The sequence below is a fragment of the Nothoprocta perdicaria genome, unplaced genomic scaffold (assembly GCF_003342845.1).
Source record: "Nothoprocta perdicaria isolate Ctin4 unplaced genomic scaffold, notPer1 scaffold_353, whole genome shotgun sequence".
Taxonomy (NCBI): Eukaryota; Metazoa; Chordata; class Aves; order Tinamiformes; family Tinamidae; genus Nothoprocta; species Nothoprocta perdicaria.
In genome coordinates, this window is record NW_020455592.1 from 519,064 (window position 1) to 537,360 (window position 18,297).

At 42.3% G+C, this 18,297-nt stretch overlaps 1 protein-coding gene across 1 annotated transcript; it reads right to left on the bottom strand.

The window, feature by feature from the left end:
• Positions 1-1,346: 1,346 nt before the first annotated feature.
• Positions 1,347-17,928, bottom strand: NUCKS1 (nuclear casein kinase and cyclin dependent kinase substrate 1). Its single transcript, XM_026044219.1, has 8 exons — positions 17,847-17,928; positions 12,026-12,075; positions 10,941-11,046; positions 8,363-8,418; positions 7,914-8,063; positions 7,074-7,226; positions 6,582-6,728; positions 1,347-5,897 (listed from the first exon to the last, which is right to left on the bottom strand). Exons 1-8 carry the CDS (start codon positions 17,861-17,863, stop codon positions 5,698-5,700), a joined length of 879 nt encoding a protein of 292 aa, XP_025900004.1. The 5' UTR covers positions 17,864-17,928; the 3' UTR covers positions 1,347-5,697.
• Between the last annotated feature and the right edge of the window lie 369 nt (positions 17,929-18,297).

The window sequence follows — 18,297 nt, forward strand, 5'->3', positions numbered from 1 at the left end:
CGACTAGCGTCCTGAGGGAAAACTTAGGTAGAGAAAGGAATTAACCTCAAACCTAAAGGGTCCTGCAAAAGGTAAATACAGTTTAATGCCTTGCTAAAGGTAACACAGAACAACCACAGAGTACCTTAGAAGAGCAGAAAAATTACGCAAGTCACGTTTCTGGGTTATAAAAGCCCTTTTATAAAGCCATTTTTAAACAAAACCAAAAAGTTTACAAAAGAAAATAAAAGATACAGAAGAATGAGTTGCTTAATATATTCCAAAAGGGAGAGAAAAATAAAAGAGGGGACACAATTGCAACATGCTGAACAATAAAGGGTTCTTTTCCTTGTGTTTTCTTTTTTCTCTTTTTTTAATACAAAATACAAGCGAAGGATACACATACTTAAAACAGAGCTCAGGAGCAGGTATGCAGTCCTGGGAACCCTTCAATAAAAGCAAAGCGGGTTTTTTTTCTTTTTTCTTTTTTTTTTTTCTTTCTTTGCAGGTACATACAGAGACTGGAATATGTAAAATTAAGTAGCACAAAAGACCATCACACAACTCTACCAATGAATGTTGCATCTATAAACTCACGAACATGGTCAACAAAGTCATGTTCACTTCAACCCCTTAAAAAAAAAAGTTTTTTTTTTAAATTTTATGTTAAATAAAGCATTAATGTTACATTCAAACTCAACTCCTAGTACCATGCTGAAGATGTCAGTGTTGTCAAGGTATTGCAGGAGGGGTCGGGCCCAGCGGGGATGGCCACGTCCACACACTGGTCGCGGGCCAGCAGGAACGGGACCCTCATCTGCAGCTGCCCCTTCCTCTGACCACGCTTCAGATTGAAGCTCATCAAAACAAAAAAGTGGGGGAACAGGGAAACGGGGACTGCAAAGGGCCTGATTTTTGAGAAACCTCTGCTGAGGACTGCAAATACTCAAGACAATTATTCACTGCATACCACCCAATGCTGCCTTGCTGATAGCCAGGGGCCAAGGCCCTGCCTCGAGTCTCTTCCTCCTCTAAAATCAACTGCTCAGGGTTTGCTGTGACACTATGTTCATGGTTAAACAAAATTATGTCGCTCTTATTTACATTTTTTTTGTAACAATTGCTTCTGCAGGAGAAAAAAATAATAAAAAAAAGTAAAACACCAATTTTTCAGAACGCAAAGGGAATAAGACGGCAGACACTCCCACGCGCGCACCCACTCGCGCCTCGCACACAAAACACTGCAGGGGCTTTTGCAGACAATATTCCAGCTTAAGCTCATGGAGGATTTTGCCATCCCACCCGCTACCCCCTCCCCAAAAATATATATAAAAATCCCTGGCCGCACTCTATAAAGCATACGCACAGGGGCTTTGCAGTCGCGCTCGGCATGCCCAGGCTGGCGGGACCGCTCGCGTCGCTGCAGCCCAAGGGCGCAGGCGCTTTACGGGGTCCCTGCTAGCGGGGGTGGCTACAGAGCCAGCCCGCGACGAGAACTTGCCTAGACTTCGAAATAGTCACGTTTTAGTTGGTAATATAAAGAGTTTAATGAAAAAAGACATTCAGGTGCCAGTTATGTACTGCCGTGGGGAGCCGGGAAGGAGGGGATGCTTAGTTTGGGGGACACTGGGCTCGTGGAAGGACACTGTCATCTTTCCAAACTCATATTCTTCACAGTACGTTAAGAAAAAATAGTCACCATGGACAGCACGAATGAGAGAGCTTTGCTTCCCGGCTTCATGCACAGACCTTGCATTTAAACTTGCCCCACACTCCAGAAAAGCGCTCAAAGTTGAAGGAAAATTTGATCTTTTTGATCAAAATACGATCTTTTTGATCATAAAGATTATGTATTTGCAGCACCGCGTCCCTTCCAACACCCATCCGGCTGTGTCTCCGGATCCCGCCGCCCCGACAGACCAGCACCCATCTCTCCAAGACCGAAACTCCTGGATCAGTCTGTGGCTTTTAAAAGCTATGTGCTCAACAATATGATCTGTTATAAAAATAAACGCTTCACAAACAAGTTACACAGAGCAAAGCACCGGTTTCTACAGCTCCAAAGCTCCCAGCCTATTAACTTCCCTCCTCCAGCTGGGCGCCTCAGTGTTAATGGGATTTTAGTGACCCTCCCCAAGGGGGTGGCAGCGGAATCTGGGAATTGGGAGCAGGGGCTGAGCAACCCGGAGCCCTTCCCTGGCACTGCGGCCATTCCCGAGCAGCGGGGCACAAGGGGCACCGCTCCCACCCGCTCGTCTGCTTTCAGGAGCTATTTAATGACAACAAAATCAAGGGTTTCTCCCTTGCCCCGCTGCTGAATCTTGCTCTCACCTACACTGCATCCGGGAACCCACGGAGCTCAACGGGATGGGCGTTCTTGTGCTGCTCAAACGGCAACTGAAGTCATCGTTAATAAGAAATCCCAAGTAATTGTTTGCTGATCAAGCCTTGCGGTCAGTTAAAAGCAGCATGAACCGCCTATCAATCTTAAACAATGCTGTGGAGTGGCTTGGGAAACAGAATGTACAAGAGGACGTTGAATGGAAGTCAACGCGATAAAATCCCAGGTGAAGAGGGAATCTAGGGCCCTGCCCCGGGCTAACTCGACTCTGGAATAAATCCATTTACCTCTCCGCAAAGGCTCCAAAGCTACAGCTGGGTAACAGAAGAGAATCCTTTCAAAGTCGCCTCCTGTGAACGAAACTTCCTGCTCTGCGAAGAACTAGTCATTGCTCCTAAAGAAAGGCGTTTTGTACAGCTTTCCTTCGAGGAATCAGAAGGCTTGATACAAACGAATTAAAAAGGACATTTCAAAAAAGGTTAAGTCTGCCACTACTGAAAAAATGTTGCTGGTACAAAAAATAAAAACCAAAAATAAGAGACACCTTCACAATTTTCTTCAACCTGTAAAAATGGAAACTTTTGTATTTTTAACAGAGTAATTGAGAAAGAGACCATTTGGGCTTAGTGTTTGCGAAGATCAGCAAAACAATCTGATATAGAAAAACCTTACAAAATCCCAGGAAGGGTACAGGATTTACATAGCGTTGAGTTGTGACACAAGCTAAAAAATAAGCTTCATGCATCCTGTAACTGCTGTTAGAGAAGAACATAGGAGAAAGCAGAATAGTTTTACAAGATATAGGGTCAAAAACGCCAGGCGTAAAGTAATTCAGTCCAAAACTCGAACTGAGAACAACGGAAAGATTCTTCCACAGCCTGAACATTAATGTGTTAGAAAAAAATAATATATATAATATATTAAGTGGAACTTACAAAACACTCTTCAGAAAAACTCTGGTCCAGCAGGTAAAGGAACAGCTGTTTGACCAGATCAGCTAGAGGTATTCTCTGTTTAAGCAATCCTTGTATATTTTAATAGCAAACTAAGAACCCAATAGACAATAACAGCTCAAAAACAGCATCTGGACTGAAGGGGAATAATTATGTGGAGCAGACACTTAGGAAAGTTTATGGTGCCCCCCTCCCCAAATCAGTCCAAACATTATTCAAAGTTTGGCCATTGCTTTTCCCGTATCACCCAAGAAGCGCAGGACTGAGAGTGCAGGAAAGGCAAGACTCTGCTTTCCCGGACGTGTGGAAGTTGGGAAGAGGTGGAAGGGAGCAGGGATTACATTCACTTCTTGTTCAAGACTTGTACTTCAGCTTTAAGCTGTTCTGCAAAATTCAACCGCTTAAAAAATAAAATTTACAATGGAAACACCGATCATCTTTATTGTAACGGCAACAGTAATTTCATAGTAAAGAATGTTAGAGAACTTAAAAATCTGTATAAGCCAAGATAAGGTATTTACCAGCCTCTGTAAAATCCACGGCTATGAATCACACAAGACATTCACTTGGCTGTTATTAATATTTCACTGCATGTTTGGGCTTCACACTGCGCTCAGTATCTTCAGGCTCCCTATGCTGTTCAGCCAAGCATCCTTCCCGCTTGTATTAGTGTATCATCACATCTAAAAGCTCTTTAAAATCCAAACAGGATTAAAAATCTGGTAGCAAGTGCACCAGAAATCCAACTAATTAGCTGCCTTATGTTACCTTCGAGAGGCTGGTTACAAAGCACATGTAGTTCAGTGACAAGGAGGGGGGTGGGAAAAAAAAAAAGACGCAAAGCTTGTCAACTATGAGATAACTGTGAGCAACGTACAGACAGCAAAAGGGTTTCGGGAAAAAAAGAAAGGAAAATGGCAGGTCCAGTTTTTAATATTTCCACCAACAAACATGGCAGCAACCTCTGCATTAAGGTTTGAAAACCAAAGCATGGGTATTTGATGTTTTTTAAAAAAAGGATATGGCTGCTTTGATAAAAAACACATAAAACGCCACTGCACAATGTGAAGTATCTTGCATTCAGAGGGACGTCCTGCTTTTGTTACGAAACTCTAGCCCTGTCCTACTTGTTCCAAACCTCGTTTCCTCCCAGCTTCATCCATATAATACTGTTCCCTTTGCAGCCCTTTTCAGGCTTAGGGAGCAGAACAATGACCAGAGAGACGCGGACATGCCGACGTGGGGCAGGATGAGCAGAGCCCCCCGCGCTACGGGGAGGAAGGAGGAAGAAATGGAAGTGGTACCGGGTAACATTACCACCGAGGGCAATCTGCTGTCCAACACTGCAGCTGGAGAACGTGAGCGGTACCGAGCACAGACCCTTTCTGAGCACAGGCAGAGGGAGAGAAGAGAAACACTAGAGCGTAACTCGTGGCATCCGAGACCGACCAGAGCATTACAGGAATCCTCTGCTCCAAACGGATAAAAGGACATCCCTCGCCCCAAAGGCTCCAGGATTTAGCTCTGGGCTATCTATTGAAGTTGCTCCTCAAAACATCTTCAAAGAAAATCCCTGTAACACCAAATGGAAACCAGAATTTTGAAATGTTTTCAATTTCTCTTCCCTACTCTGCCCATCTACAGCCAAGCTTCCAAGAAATAAAATAGAAGTGATGGATATGAGCAGCTGGCAGACTGTACATGTGAAAGTGTATAGGATGAACTGTAATTGGCTTAAAATTGGAATGGTAATCTATCCAAAGACAAAAAGATCTTCCACCCTAGTTGGACAGTCTTTTCTAAATAGAGTGGCCCACCTACAAGTTTCCTGCATGTTTTCCATGAAAAAAATCATATTAACTAAAGAAACATAGGGTTGCTCCCCATGTTTCCTCCTCCTCAATTCATAGTAACTACATTTTTCTGAGAATAAACTTGTATGAACAAAAATCTGTTAAAGCACAGGTTCATTTTTCTCCCCATATTCAGATAAGGAATAATAGTTTTAAGGAATTCTTACCACCACTGGCAAATCTATTCTACTTAACAATTTGTAAATATGGTTTCCACGTATCAGTCTCAAACCTTATTGCTTCACAACTGCAGTACCCCTTGAAAAAAATATATATTTAACCGGTCTGTTAATTTGTCTTAAATGGCTTTCAGATTTGGTGGGGGAGGGAGAACGGAATGGCCAACAGAGAACAGTGACTTCATAATATTACTGTATAAGGGTTTCCTCTTATTAAAAAAAGGATACACTGTATTAAACAGCTGAAAGTAAAGACAGCATTCAAAGCCCATGAGTCAAGCCACAGCCAAAACCGTGTTCTACCCCTAAGTATGTTTTCTTTTCCTTTTTTTTTTTTTCTTTTTTTTCTTTTTCTTTTTTTTTTTTTAAACAAAGATTTCTTCAACTGCCATCTAATCTTCCCCAGAGGGTGCTTCATCTTCAGAGCCCTCGTCCCCTGACTTCTCTGGCGGAGGGCTGGCTGCTTTTTTCTTTTCCGGGGGGCTTTCGGGCTCTTCATCCTCTTCTTTGGGGGATGGGGTCTTTTCTTTCGTTGCCTTGGAAGCTGTAGGGCGGCCTGCTTTGCCTTTGCCTTTCACTGGACTGGGGGTCACTGAAAAAGGGGAAAAATAAACCAATAAAGGTTATGGTTTGCTAAAGAGACAAAAGCTACGCAGCTTTACACAAGCAGGATTTGCACGTGAGTGGCAGTTCTCATTTTGCTTTGACCATATCAAACGCACGGCATTCCCTGCATTCCCCATTATCCAAGCTTAACTGAATGAAAACCAATGATTAGTGCTGCTTAATTGCAAGTCCTGACTCATTATTGGACACGACTTCATTAACAATCAGAGCTGGCCTCTCAAACCAATATGAACGACTTTATTATCATTTTAGATTTCCTGCAAGAAATGCACCCAAACTACCGTTGTTTCAAGTTTCTTCCCCCCACCCCTAGACTGAAAATGTGTGATGGAGACCAAGAGCCTGAAACAAAACTATGGGTAATATTATTCGGATATGATGTGTAAAAAGCTAGACTGTAATGTTAGAGCAGAGAAATTTGTGCAATCTTTCCCTCCCCCCTCCAAAGAGAGGCAATTCAATCTGTTCATTAGCTACGAATTAAAGCCATTTTACTGTTTCCTAGGGTTGCTTTAGTCCATCGCAAGCTACATGAGCTGGCCCTTGAAACTATGTGACTGCCTACTGGTCCCCAAGACTCCCACCAAGTCTTAGCAGAAAAATAAAATACTGGTTTCAAAAGCAAACTGCCTGGTTTCCATGGACGCACCTGTAGCCTTTAGCCTGGGCTTTGGCATTTTCTTTTCTTTCCTTTCTGGTTTGGACTTCTTGGACACCTTTTTGTTTTTCTTTTTTGAACTGCCATAGTCACTATCATCATCGTCTTCCATGAGGAAGTCTTCATCACTTCCCGAATCTTCAGAAACAAAGAAATTAAGTTTGTGAAGAAAAGTTCCTCATTCACTTGGAGACAAGCAGAAAAAAAATATGGCTGAGATCAATAGGTAGACCGAGAAGACATGAAATTGGAACTATAACCTGGTAAACTTCCACATAGCTGCTGTCCAAAGGGATTCTGACACAGCAGGAGGATTCATATTCATAAGTGTAAGCTTACTCTGTTGGACACATATGCTGTAATGAACTCGTTCTCAAGTAGGAGAACTGACACCTGCAGCGCCATATTCAAGACAGTGCCATTTGACCAGATCTATAGTTAATTTTAACTTGTTGCATCTGCCATACAACTCCATTTACTTACTTTCCTGGAACTGTGCCTCATCATCCTCCTGTTCCTCCTCCTCACTCCCCACATCATCCATAAGCATCTCTCGTTGTTTGGAAGCTGCTTTGGACGCTGCCTGTCGCTGCTGACGCACATTTTTGTGGTCTTCTTTCTCATCCTCGCTGTCCTCTGCAACACAAAGCGACCATGTTACGATGAAGACACAGAACACAGATTACAAAACTGCCTTGAGACAGAGTAGACCAAACAAAGGCCAAGTCATACTCGAAAATGCTCGTTGAATGACTGAGTTGTGAGAACACAATCACATGCAACCCAACAAGTCTGTTTCTAGAGACACTCAACACGGCACCTGGGCAGTTATCTTCCATTGCAAAGACTAGCCACACATTTTGAGTGCTATAAACCCTGCCAGCCATCGTGATCCGTATTATTATCCAGGGAATAGTACTAAAGCACTTCTGGTAAATATATGTTTGGTTTCAGAGGTGTTAATCTGAGCTATTATGAAGGATGCTTAGAGGGCACAGCTACAACTTCACACGTAAAACACAGCAGTAACTTCTTTCAAATAGTAAAGAACCAAAGAACTGCCAAAGCGTGTAGCTATGGCCAATAATAGTATTTTCTTCCCCTCTTAACAGTTGAAGAGACTTGCTGAATTATGAGCCACTTTGACCAACCTACTTGACAAAATCTGTGTAATGAGAGGAAGCGCATACACAGTGTGGAACTGCTGCAATACAATATATGTTGTCTGAATATCTGAATACATCAGTCAACAGCCACACTTAACAAATACTGCTCTTTATCATAACTTTCTAAACAAACAAATCAATGTACTCCTTTCTTTACCTGCTGGCCTTTTCCTGGATTTGGAGGCTCTCTTATTCTTATCTGGTTTAACTTTTTTTCCTTTTTTGCTTTTTTGAGAGCTCTCATAGTCACTGTCAGCTTTGCCATCATCTGCTCCTAAGTCATCATCTTCACTGCCAAAATCTTCATCTGGGAAGAAAAGGCGAGAAAGCAAAATTTCTTGAACATCACTCGGTGAAACATAGGGATGAGAGGCATAAGGAAGAGATTAAGAACCTAAGTTTATAGTAATATCTTATTAGACAAAAAGAAAGCCAATATCCCAAACCAGGGCCGGCAGTAAAAGCAGTAGAACTCAGCACCCAGGTTAGATATGCACGCCTTTCTAATTGGCCTAATTTCTGCAACTTGCTTGCAAGCTCCTGCAACTCTCTTGCAAACTCATCTTCACTTTGAAGCTACTCTGGCAGTGAATAGTGGTTAGTTACCTGCTGATTGTGAGTCATCCTTCTTTGTCTTCACATCTTTTTCTTCCGAGTCCTCACTGAAAAGGAGAGGAAGAGAGGGCATGCTTCTGTTTTAATTCTGATTCCAAACACACTACGTGAAATAAACATCAATTTTGAGTGAACGAACGGATTTCTGGGCCATATATACCCTTTCAAGGGAGCACCATTTCTGTTCTTACCCACATCCCTCTTGCTTTTCATTCCCACTGGCTGGAATTACCAAGCACAGAGGGCACTCCTTCCTTCCAGAATTTCAGAACATGCATTACAGCCAATGATCGTCTGAAGCAGCAATGGTGAACCTCTGCTGAAGGCTGCTGATGCACAACGTGCATTTCAGGAACAGTTGAGGTGCCTGTTTCACTAAAGGTCGCACCAAAGCACCACTACTTTCAAGTTTGATAGTCAGAACTGACTAACAGCATTTCAAGAACTTTTAATAGTTTAAGATTTTAACACTAGAGTCCATCAGGACCACTTTTTTTTTCCAGTCTTTTCTTTGTTTTATCAACAATTATAGATTTAAATTATTTGACTATATTACTGTTCCACATGCCATCCCCGTGCAGTGTTCACAGGGCCAACAGAAGTGCTCTCATATACTCAAAAATCTCCAAAGCTGATAGGACTTCAAGGTCAACCATTTAGATGCTTTGGGAGCTCCCCTGCCCAATTTTCTTATGCAAGACCACATCCATAAAATAATGCTTTTTGTAATGTGGGTGTTATCCGAGTTTGCAAGCTCCTCTCTGGCAGTTTAATCTCTGTAAGTGCTGTAAAAATGAAATGCTTAGAATGGCCTAAGCAAACTGCTACAATAATATGCTCAGCACTAAATCTGCCAAATAATGGATGAAACTAGATTTATCCAGAAGAATACAGGTAGACATTTGAAGTATTTGTATATCATCTTGGCATTAAATTCCTATTCATCCTTATTAAATTAGAGAGTTTCAGGAAAGAACTCCTTAAAAAAATCCATTCCACACTTATATCTCCAGGACAATTAAAAGCCAGGGTGAAAACTGCCTCTGCCTCCCAGTTCTCAGGAGCAGGCAGATAGCTCAAATATTCCCAAGCCTCTATTCAGCTTTTGCCTTACAGCAGAGAGACATAAGGGAGGGACCTTCCTAAGCACACCCTGCCAGGTAGTTACCTACATCCACAGGACAAGAGATGCTTGGGTCACATATATAGTAAGAACCAGCTAGCAGAACCTCCATCCCTAAAACTGAGTTTTGTCATAAAAGCAGTCAATTGACTTAATAGGATTTAAAGGAAAAAAAAGTGCTTTATGGTAACGCTAAATTGGTATGTTGTGAAAAACAAGGTATCTTTTACAGAAGTAAGACACATGTACCTGGTATAATAACTCAGTTATCAAAATAAGCTAGTTTGTTTTTGAATTAAAAAAACAGGAAATAATAAACAAACAAATAAAAATCAAAACTAACAAATCACCCCCGCTACTACAGCCAGTGTACTGTCTCAAATAGTTATTCTCAAGAGCAGACTGAATAAAACACAGAAAATATGATGCATCGAGCCACTAACTTACCTGGATAACCCTTGCCCTTGTTGATGGTTTTTTTGCAACTTTAACATATTCTTCATATTCTTTATTACAAGCGTCTAACTCTGGAAAGCTTTTAATTCTAAAGTACAAGTGACAAATACTTGGCCCACAACTTCCCTGGCTATTTGAATAAGAAAGAAGACCTCACCCTCCAAGCTGCTTTTGAAGGCTTTATGCTCCAGAGTTCTACACCTCAAACCACAGACTTTGAATTCCACTTACAACCATTCCTGAGAGGATCCTACCACCACATACAGGAAAGTGATTGTAGACATGCAACTGCTCCAAGGAATTCACCTATTATGCACAACAGAGCAAGTCATTTCTGCACTTGCAGAATCTTTGGACCCCTCATTCTCCTGGAAGAAAAGTATGAAGTGTCTCTATCAGGCAATCTAGAACAGAATTTCTCACATTTTTTTCCCCTTAATCAAATTTATACACATACTGGAGGCAAACTGACGCCTGAAAGATGACTGACTGTAAAACAAAAAGCTCTTAGAGACTTGACAAGTTAAATGCTTAGAACTGGTGACTGATTTCCCACTTCAAGCACTACATTTACTTAAAGAAAGTCTCTATCTACTTCAAGATCACTATGGGCAGGACATTTAGCACTTACTCTTTCAGAGTACTCTGAAAGGTGGGACTTAAAGGTGATCAAATGACCAAGCTAGATTCAATAGGAGATTACAAGATAAAGTTGCTAGCAATTTAAATGCTAACACCAAGGTTCACAGCACTGCAACAAAGACCTCGGTACATTACAAACATCTAACTCTTCCCACTATGCAAGATCAGATACAAAATATAGGGCCTTGCTATGGTTACAGTTACTTCACATTTTCTAGCATGCTAGGAGAATACAGTAAAGCACAGTGTTAAAAAAGCTGCAGGGCAATTAAGTAGATTAAAAAAAATGTTTTTTAAATCTTAGATTACTGATATAAAGTTTTTTTAAATAGATTAAATGTGTTTTACCTGTCCTCCTGAGAATTCTTCCCAGATCGCCTCTTATTTTTAGCCTCCCGAGGAGATGAACGGATTTTCTTGGATGGGGGACCTGAATCTCTTCCATAATCTTCATCTGGACAGGACAGTGCAAAACGGTTTTGAATCAAACTCCAAGTTGCCAGCAAACTGACTACCAGCTCCACAAACCGACTTCCTTAGCTATATCTCAAAAGCACCATTTCAGACACATCAAAAGGAAGCCCTCTAAATATTACAAAGCTTCAAATAAAACTTTGTAACATACAATCAAGTTTGACACAGAAGTCTTAAGAAATACACAACAAGCTTCATAACAGGAAGCAACTTATTTTTATAGTTAGTAAGAATCACATTGAGTTATTGGGCAAATCTTCTAAAATTAACCTCCATATGTAGTTTTATGTACTTTACAGCAAAAAAACTTTATTTACTGTCCCACGATGGAAAAAGTAAATCTACAGTGTAACTTTCATACAACTGTTACACAATATCTCACACAATGAGTAAGGAGACTGCAGTTAAGAAGTTTTGCATATTTGTTTCCATTAATGATCAGTGCACCCTCACTTAGCAAACAGTAGCAATATGTCTATTTTTAAAGAACACAAAACATATTTCATATGGCTTACAGATTTAGTTAATTCATAGAGAATCAAGCTTATTTATTTATTTTCCTTTAAGATCCAAATCACAGAAATGCCTGGCATTATGGGATTAACTACAGTTCACTAAAATAAATTGAAAACATATTTTACTGAAGAAATAAAAAAGTGGCATTAAGGAGATTTTGCCATAGAACACAGCATAGACCAAGGAAGAAGTTGCTGCCAAGAGCCTAAAGGCACTACAACAATACAAGCATTAAATAATAAGATTCCTATCACTATTGTTTGTTTAATATAAAACATCTGGGAATCATTACATTTTCAAATGCTTATTAACAGTTCAGAGACTGTGAAGAAACGCCTTAGAGTTTAGGTTAAAGATATGACTAGTAGCAAAGCAATTAATATGCAAAATAATCAACTGCTGTATCTCAACAATATTATATCGCTAAGAACAAAGTGATTTACCAGCATCATCCGATTCCTGAAACTGTGAGTAATCGACCACCTTCCTGTTCCTGTTAAAAAAAAGGGGAGGGGGGGAAAAATCGGCAATTCAGTCTCAGAGATGCAAAATTACCTTTCGCTAACAAGAAAATACCATATACTCATTTCCAGTGCAAGATTCCTCGTTTACAGTAACAACAAAGTATATTATTCTATATAACATACCACCCCAGACAAGCTCCCAAAACCTCTCACAAATAAGGCACCTGTACACTCCAAGTCAGCAATGCGCACACAGTATTTTCCTAGAGTCATTCTAACAGCCTGGATTATATTCTCAGGATCTGCAGGTGCTTTTTGGTGAACTCACAACTGCAACTAAGAGGAAGCATCTTAACTTGTGCCACGCAACACTTTTGCTATTAAATGCACAAAAATTGTTGCACCTTTCCTACGTTTTCAGCTACAATTACTGAAAGCAGCATTGGCATCCTAAAAATAAAGATGGATTTAGACAGGCTAAAAATACTTAAGTAATTAAGGTGTGATTTCCCCCCACATGTACCTTTTTAAACAGGCTGTCTTGAATGTCAGACCTCATCCTGGTCCCCCATCTCAAAGCTAGCTAATGTAAAATATGATTCCTTGTATAAACGAGCAGGTGAATTGAATATGCTCAAAAATAGCCAAACTTCACTTTTCAAATAATCTCTAGCGATTTGAAAAATGATACTCTTTAATTAAATCTAAATATTCAAATTTCTGTAGCAATAGTTGAAATTGTTTGGTATCAAATATTGCCTCAAATTCACAAAACCATTTCCTGACTTCTTTTCGGGTGCAGAAAGGACAGAGTAACTGCCTGTCCCAGCTCAATATAGTCACGTTTACTCTCATATCTCCTTCTCCAGAGGCTCCCACTCTGTGTCCCCTCCTTCTAAAACATGAGAGATTTTCAGCATCTTCCTCCTGCGTGTTGTGGGGCACTTTAGCAGTTAGTTACTTTGATTCTTCAAGGAGATTTAAGAGATATTTATGATGATTAGTTGCATTATTTGACACACCAGTGGGAAAAGCTAGGCGTGTTATACACCCTATCTATTTGGACAGCAAATGAGCATGGACCTGTGTTTTCTTTACTTCATCAGCACCTTTTCTGCTCTCTAAGCAAACTGAAAGTAGCAGAAGGAACTTTAATAAGTGGAATGGCCAATTCTAGACAGTTAACTTAAATACATAGCTGTTACTTAAATCAATGCCTCACTTTCTACAAAATTAGATACACTTGTCAAATCTACTGAAGTCTAAAAACCGTAAAACGTGGAACGTAAACCCTGATATATTCCCTTTACCTTATCTACAAAAGCACTGATTTTCATATCTTAAGAAAACAAACAGACGCACTATGTCAGAAAAGAATCGCTAAGAAGTCTCTTTCTAGGAGAAAAAAAAAGAAACAGGAGAAAGTATCTACACTGATATCACTGATTCATATATGACGATGAAACTTGATGAAACGCCCTGACGATGAATGGATGAAATGCCCAAGACAATGTTCCTGCTAATTCAACTCAATGTATAAGATGTGCATACAAGGAGGAACTTGGGTAGGAAGGGTTTAAAGAGGAACCCTAAAAGCATAAGGTTTTAGCAGCAGCTGCCAGTCCAGAATTTCTGAAACAACAGTCAATCACCTGATAATTCAGTCACACGTTACACTGGAAACACAGCAATATTCAAATAATTTAATAAGAACTCGAAGCTCTACTGTAACTCTCGTAACTAACATTTGATGCCTAACAACAGCATTAAAAATGAGGAAAAGCAGTATTAACATTAGAAGTACACCTTAACGCCTACACAACTGATTAAGAATCGCATAATAATACCCCATCTCCAGCTAATAACCGATTACATCACGTAGTGAAGAGGAATGCTTAGGTCAAATGATTATCAGCAGAAACATGAGCCTATCCTCTTGTCCAATCTGGGAAGTAAAATGAATGAGAGATTAAATAATTACTGACTTTTTTTTCCGTCGTTTTAATACAGCATTTAACTAACAATCATCTAAATTAGGTATTTAATGAAAAAAGCTATCAATTTTTCTTCATTTAAAGGCTTCTAAGAGGCCTGGCAAGGATGGTCAGTTTCACTTTCTGGTGCTCAGTCCTGCTGGCAATGGCTACTCTTCAAGGACAACTTGTGACCAACAAACAGTGCCATTTAAAGCATCACTAAGGTGCCTCTTTACACACCGATACACAAATATACTGAAAATACCTATATGAAGTATTTCCTAAATGCACAGATGTGCAGTGCTAGATTTAGGTCTTACATAAACAGACATTAATTTAAACTAATGCATCAGAAGTTGAAACATTTAAGCCTAGTGACAGTTATTTACCCAAAACACATCACTATGGTGTTAGTCTATTTAAAAATTGGCACAACTGTACTCAGACAAGACTCACCGACTAGAGGTTCCCAATTACAGAGGTCAGTGTTTGGGTCTGGACTTGGTGTAACTCCAAACGTCTGTAAGACTAGGCACTGCTCATGGTATCTGTAGAATTTTTAGGGATACACATGACTTGAAACTCCGTAAAACAATTAAATGATTTATGCAGCAACAGTTTAAGCAGCCTTGTGCCCATCCTCCACTTCAACGTAACTACAAATGAGAATATTCTAAAGATACAATATAGAAATGTTCTGATGCTGAAGGGCAAGGAAAAAAACCCCATAAATCTGCAGCCTGTGTTGCTCATAGTACTTTGATGTTTACTGTACCTTTACCTCAGCCTTTGCATCTCTGTAAAGCTTTTCACATCAAGGATCTTTTTACCTGTCTGTAAAGCCTCTAGCACATCTCTGGATATAACCAAACATTCTTACCTAAGCTAAATGCCAGTCCCCCAGAAAGCGCTGCTTTCCTGCCACCTCATGAAGCATTTCCAAAATCACAATAATATTTAGATTTACATTGCCCAGGTATAATCTCAGCATCAAAACAAGTTACATTTAGCAGATAAATTTATTTTTTCCCTGCAGCTAGGCAATTTACAAGGACCATCTTTCCATTGAAGTGCCAATAGAAGATTCAGATTTGAGAACTACTACTAAAGAAGAACATGAAAATAAAGCTATAAAGCCTCGAAACACTGAAGTAAGTCTATTAATTAATGATTTTAATATAAAAATACAAAGACAAACAAACAAGCTGCAATTTAAATACTTGCCTATACTGTTTCGTTTTGCAATACCCATAGTAGAGGAGTACCAGCAAGTGAAAGTGACCAGTGAGTAAGAGGCAGAAATGAACTGCTTCAAATTTCAAGTCAAAATTCTTGGCTAAAAGACATGACCAGGATTCATTAAGTGATGCTGTACATTAAAACAGTAGTTCAAATTTTTATTTCATTTTTCAATTCATTATCCCATTTTCTATTTATTTCTTTTTGTATTCAAGAATAGATAAGGACATAACTGGAAAGTCATCAGTTCTTTGTGGTATTTCAGAACACTCAGCAATAGAATATAGAGATTCAACAACTGCCATATCTTTAGTTTTTATTACTTTTTGTAACAACAATGAAGATACATTCTTCATCCACCTAAGGGGGCTCTGGTTAAACAGAAAGTTCGGGGCTCTGAGTTTAAAAACATAAAGTCTGTAGATAAAGGGAGGTTTATTACCACTTCCTATACAGCAATTTTTAAGAAACTAATTGCAAAGTCAGACTCAAGCCTGAAGCTAGTCTTTTTCCAAGTGGAATAGAACTCGGCGGGCATTCCTAATTCCTATTAAGTTGGATGCACCGATATTTAAAATAAATAAATAAAGCAGAAAAGATAGCAAACTAATTCAAAACCACTATATTAAAACAAACCTTCCCATCACTAAAACTGACTCTGATGGTGAATTTTTCACCAGACTTCCCTACTAACAATATAGTAAGACATCCATGAAGAAAGAAATATACACACACATTTTGAAGAAGTTTTGGATTAAAATCTATGATGACAGTTATCCAGTCACATGTGAATCCATGTAATATACTGGCAACTGAAGAACCTCCTCCCCCCGCTGCAGAAGGGATGTTGAATACAGCTGGATCTCTCTCTGGCACATGCCAAAGGTGGATGTTCCACTACGAACAGCCCACTGGACTTCGGCATTGCCTTTTACTCTAGAGCAGGATAGGTCAGCTGTGGGAATACACAAGCGAGGTGTTTCACAACACTGCGCGATTTTCTAGGTACTATTTTGGTTTAGAAGTGGTTGCTTTCCAAGTAATCAAGGCCAGAAAGCTTAGAAGTCATGCTTGTAAAGACACAACGCTTTCCTTACCTGTAGCAAGACTCCGGTGCTGGCAAGTCTATTGCCAGCAGAACGTACCCCCAAGTGTCACACTGAGCAGCACAGTCACATCAGCGCTGTATTCCAGAACACAGGCACTGTCATTCAACATCAGACCACTAGTCCATCTAGGCCAATATCCTGTCTTGCAAAGGGCCAGAAACTGAGGCTTCAGTGCAGGGTATGCACAGCCATATTAATGCACCTTTTGGATACCAAACTAGTCCCTAAACACTAGAAGTTAAAGACATTTATTTGCCCTTACCTATGCATGCAGAAGTTAAATGGCCTATCAAGTAAAGAGCCACTAAGAAGTAAATATTTCCTCCCTAATTAACAAAGTAGCCCTATTCTAACATTTTTTAATTTTCTTGTATTTAAAGCGTTATTTAAAATACAAAGGTTATCACCTATATATTGCATATGCAAAGCTTCATAGCCGATTTTCATTTCCTTTGTATTATTCAAAAACAACTGCATTTACCGCATAACCTAAAGGAGGTTGACTGGAAGTAAAACACACAACCAGTTACCTAAAATACATTGAAAATGAGCAAGTTCCAGAACGAAGCGTCCATTATCTTACCTTTTCTACAAAGGTAACCTACAGGCTCGGGCACTTTGCAGAGAGGTGTGGAAAAAACACGGAGGGGCCGAGGGGGATCTCCTGGAAAGCAGGGGAGGTTCCGTATTTGCAGGTGGGAGGCTCGGGGCCCGCGGGGGGCTCTCCCGGGGGCTGTTTGCCCGCAGCTCCGGGGCTGCTGTGCGGGACGCGGCGGGGAGGGCGGCCCGGGGGGGCTGGGGGCGGCGGGGCCGCGCGGCGCCCGCCGAGGGGGCGGCTCCCGCGGGCTCCTCCCCGCAACGTGGTTTCACTTGCGCGCTCGGCCGCGCTCCGCGTCCCCTCCCCCGCGCCTGCAGCACGGGCCGCTGCTCGGCGGCCCCTCGCACAGACAGAGGGGAAAAAATACTAAAAAAAAAGAAAAAATATGAAAAAAAACAGAAATATATATATAAAATTAGAAGGCGCGTGCGGAGGCGTGGCGGGGCCCCCGCGCAGCGCCAAAAGGCGCTGCCCCCGCGCGAAGTGGGTCAGGGCACATGGCGAACATCCACGTCCCCCGCTGCAAATAATAATCATAAAAATAACAGAAAAGCGGCGCGCGGCGCCTCGCGCGCGGCCGCCGCGGGCCTCGGCCGCCTCCCGCCGCCCCACAGCGGCTCCGGGGCAGCGCACGTTGCCCTAGGCCGGGCCACCGTCTCGGGGGAAAAGATAAATAAATGCAGGGCAATATATATATACACATACGAATGCGCAGCACGCAGCCCGCGCGGCCTGCCCCCGCGCCGGGCCGCGCACACGCTGCCCGCGGCCGCGCAGGGCGCCGGGCCCGCGCCGCGGCCTGCTCGGCAAGCGGGGCGTGCGGCGGGGCCTAGCGGGAGGCGGCGCCGCGGGGCCTCCGCGCGCCGCCAAGGACTCACCTGACAGGCCTGGACATGGTGGCCCGGCGGCTGGGGGCCCGGCGCCGGGGAGGCCGCCCGAAGCAGGAGGGCGCGGAGGGAGGCGGCGGGGAAGCAGAAAAGCGGCCGCCTGGCGCCGTCCCCTCCCCCGGGCAGCGAGCGGGAGCGCTGGGCCCAGCGCCTCAGGCCGCGCCTCCGGAGCCGCCTCTTCCCGCTCGGTGGCCGCCGCCGCCGGGCCGCGCCGCCCCGCGCCGGAGGAGCCTGGCGCTCCGCTGCGTGGGCCGCSCGCGTCCCCCGGCCCCGGTCCCCGCGCGCCGCCGCCTCGCTCGCCGCCGCTCGCCGCTTCCCCCCCGCAAAATGGTCGCGTTCGCACGGGCGAGAGGATGCGCGCGGGGGGCGGCGCAGCCTACCCCGCTGGCGCCACCTCCTCCGCCGCTCATTGGCCGCGGGGGGCGGCGCGGCGCGCCCCATT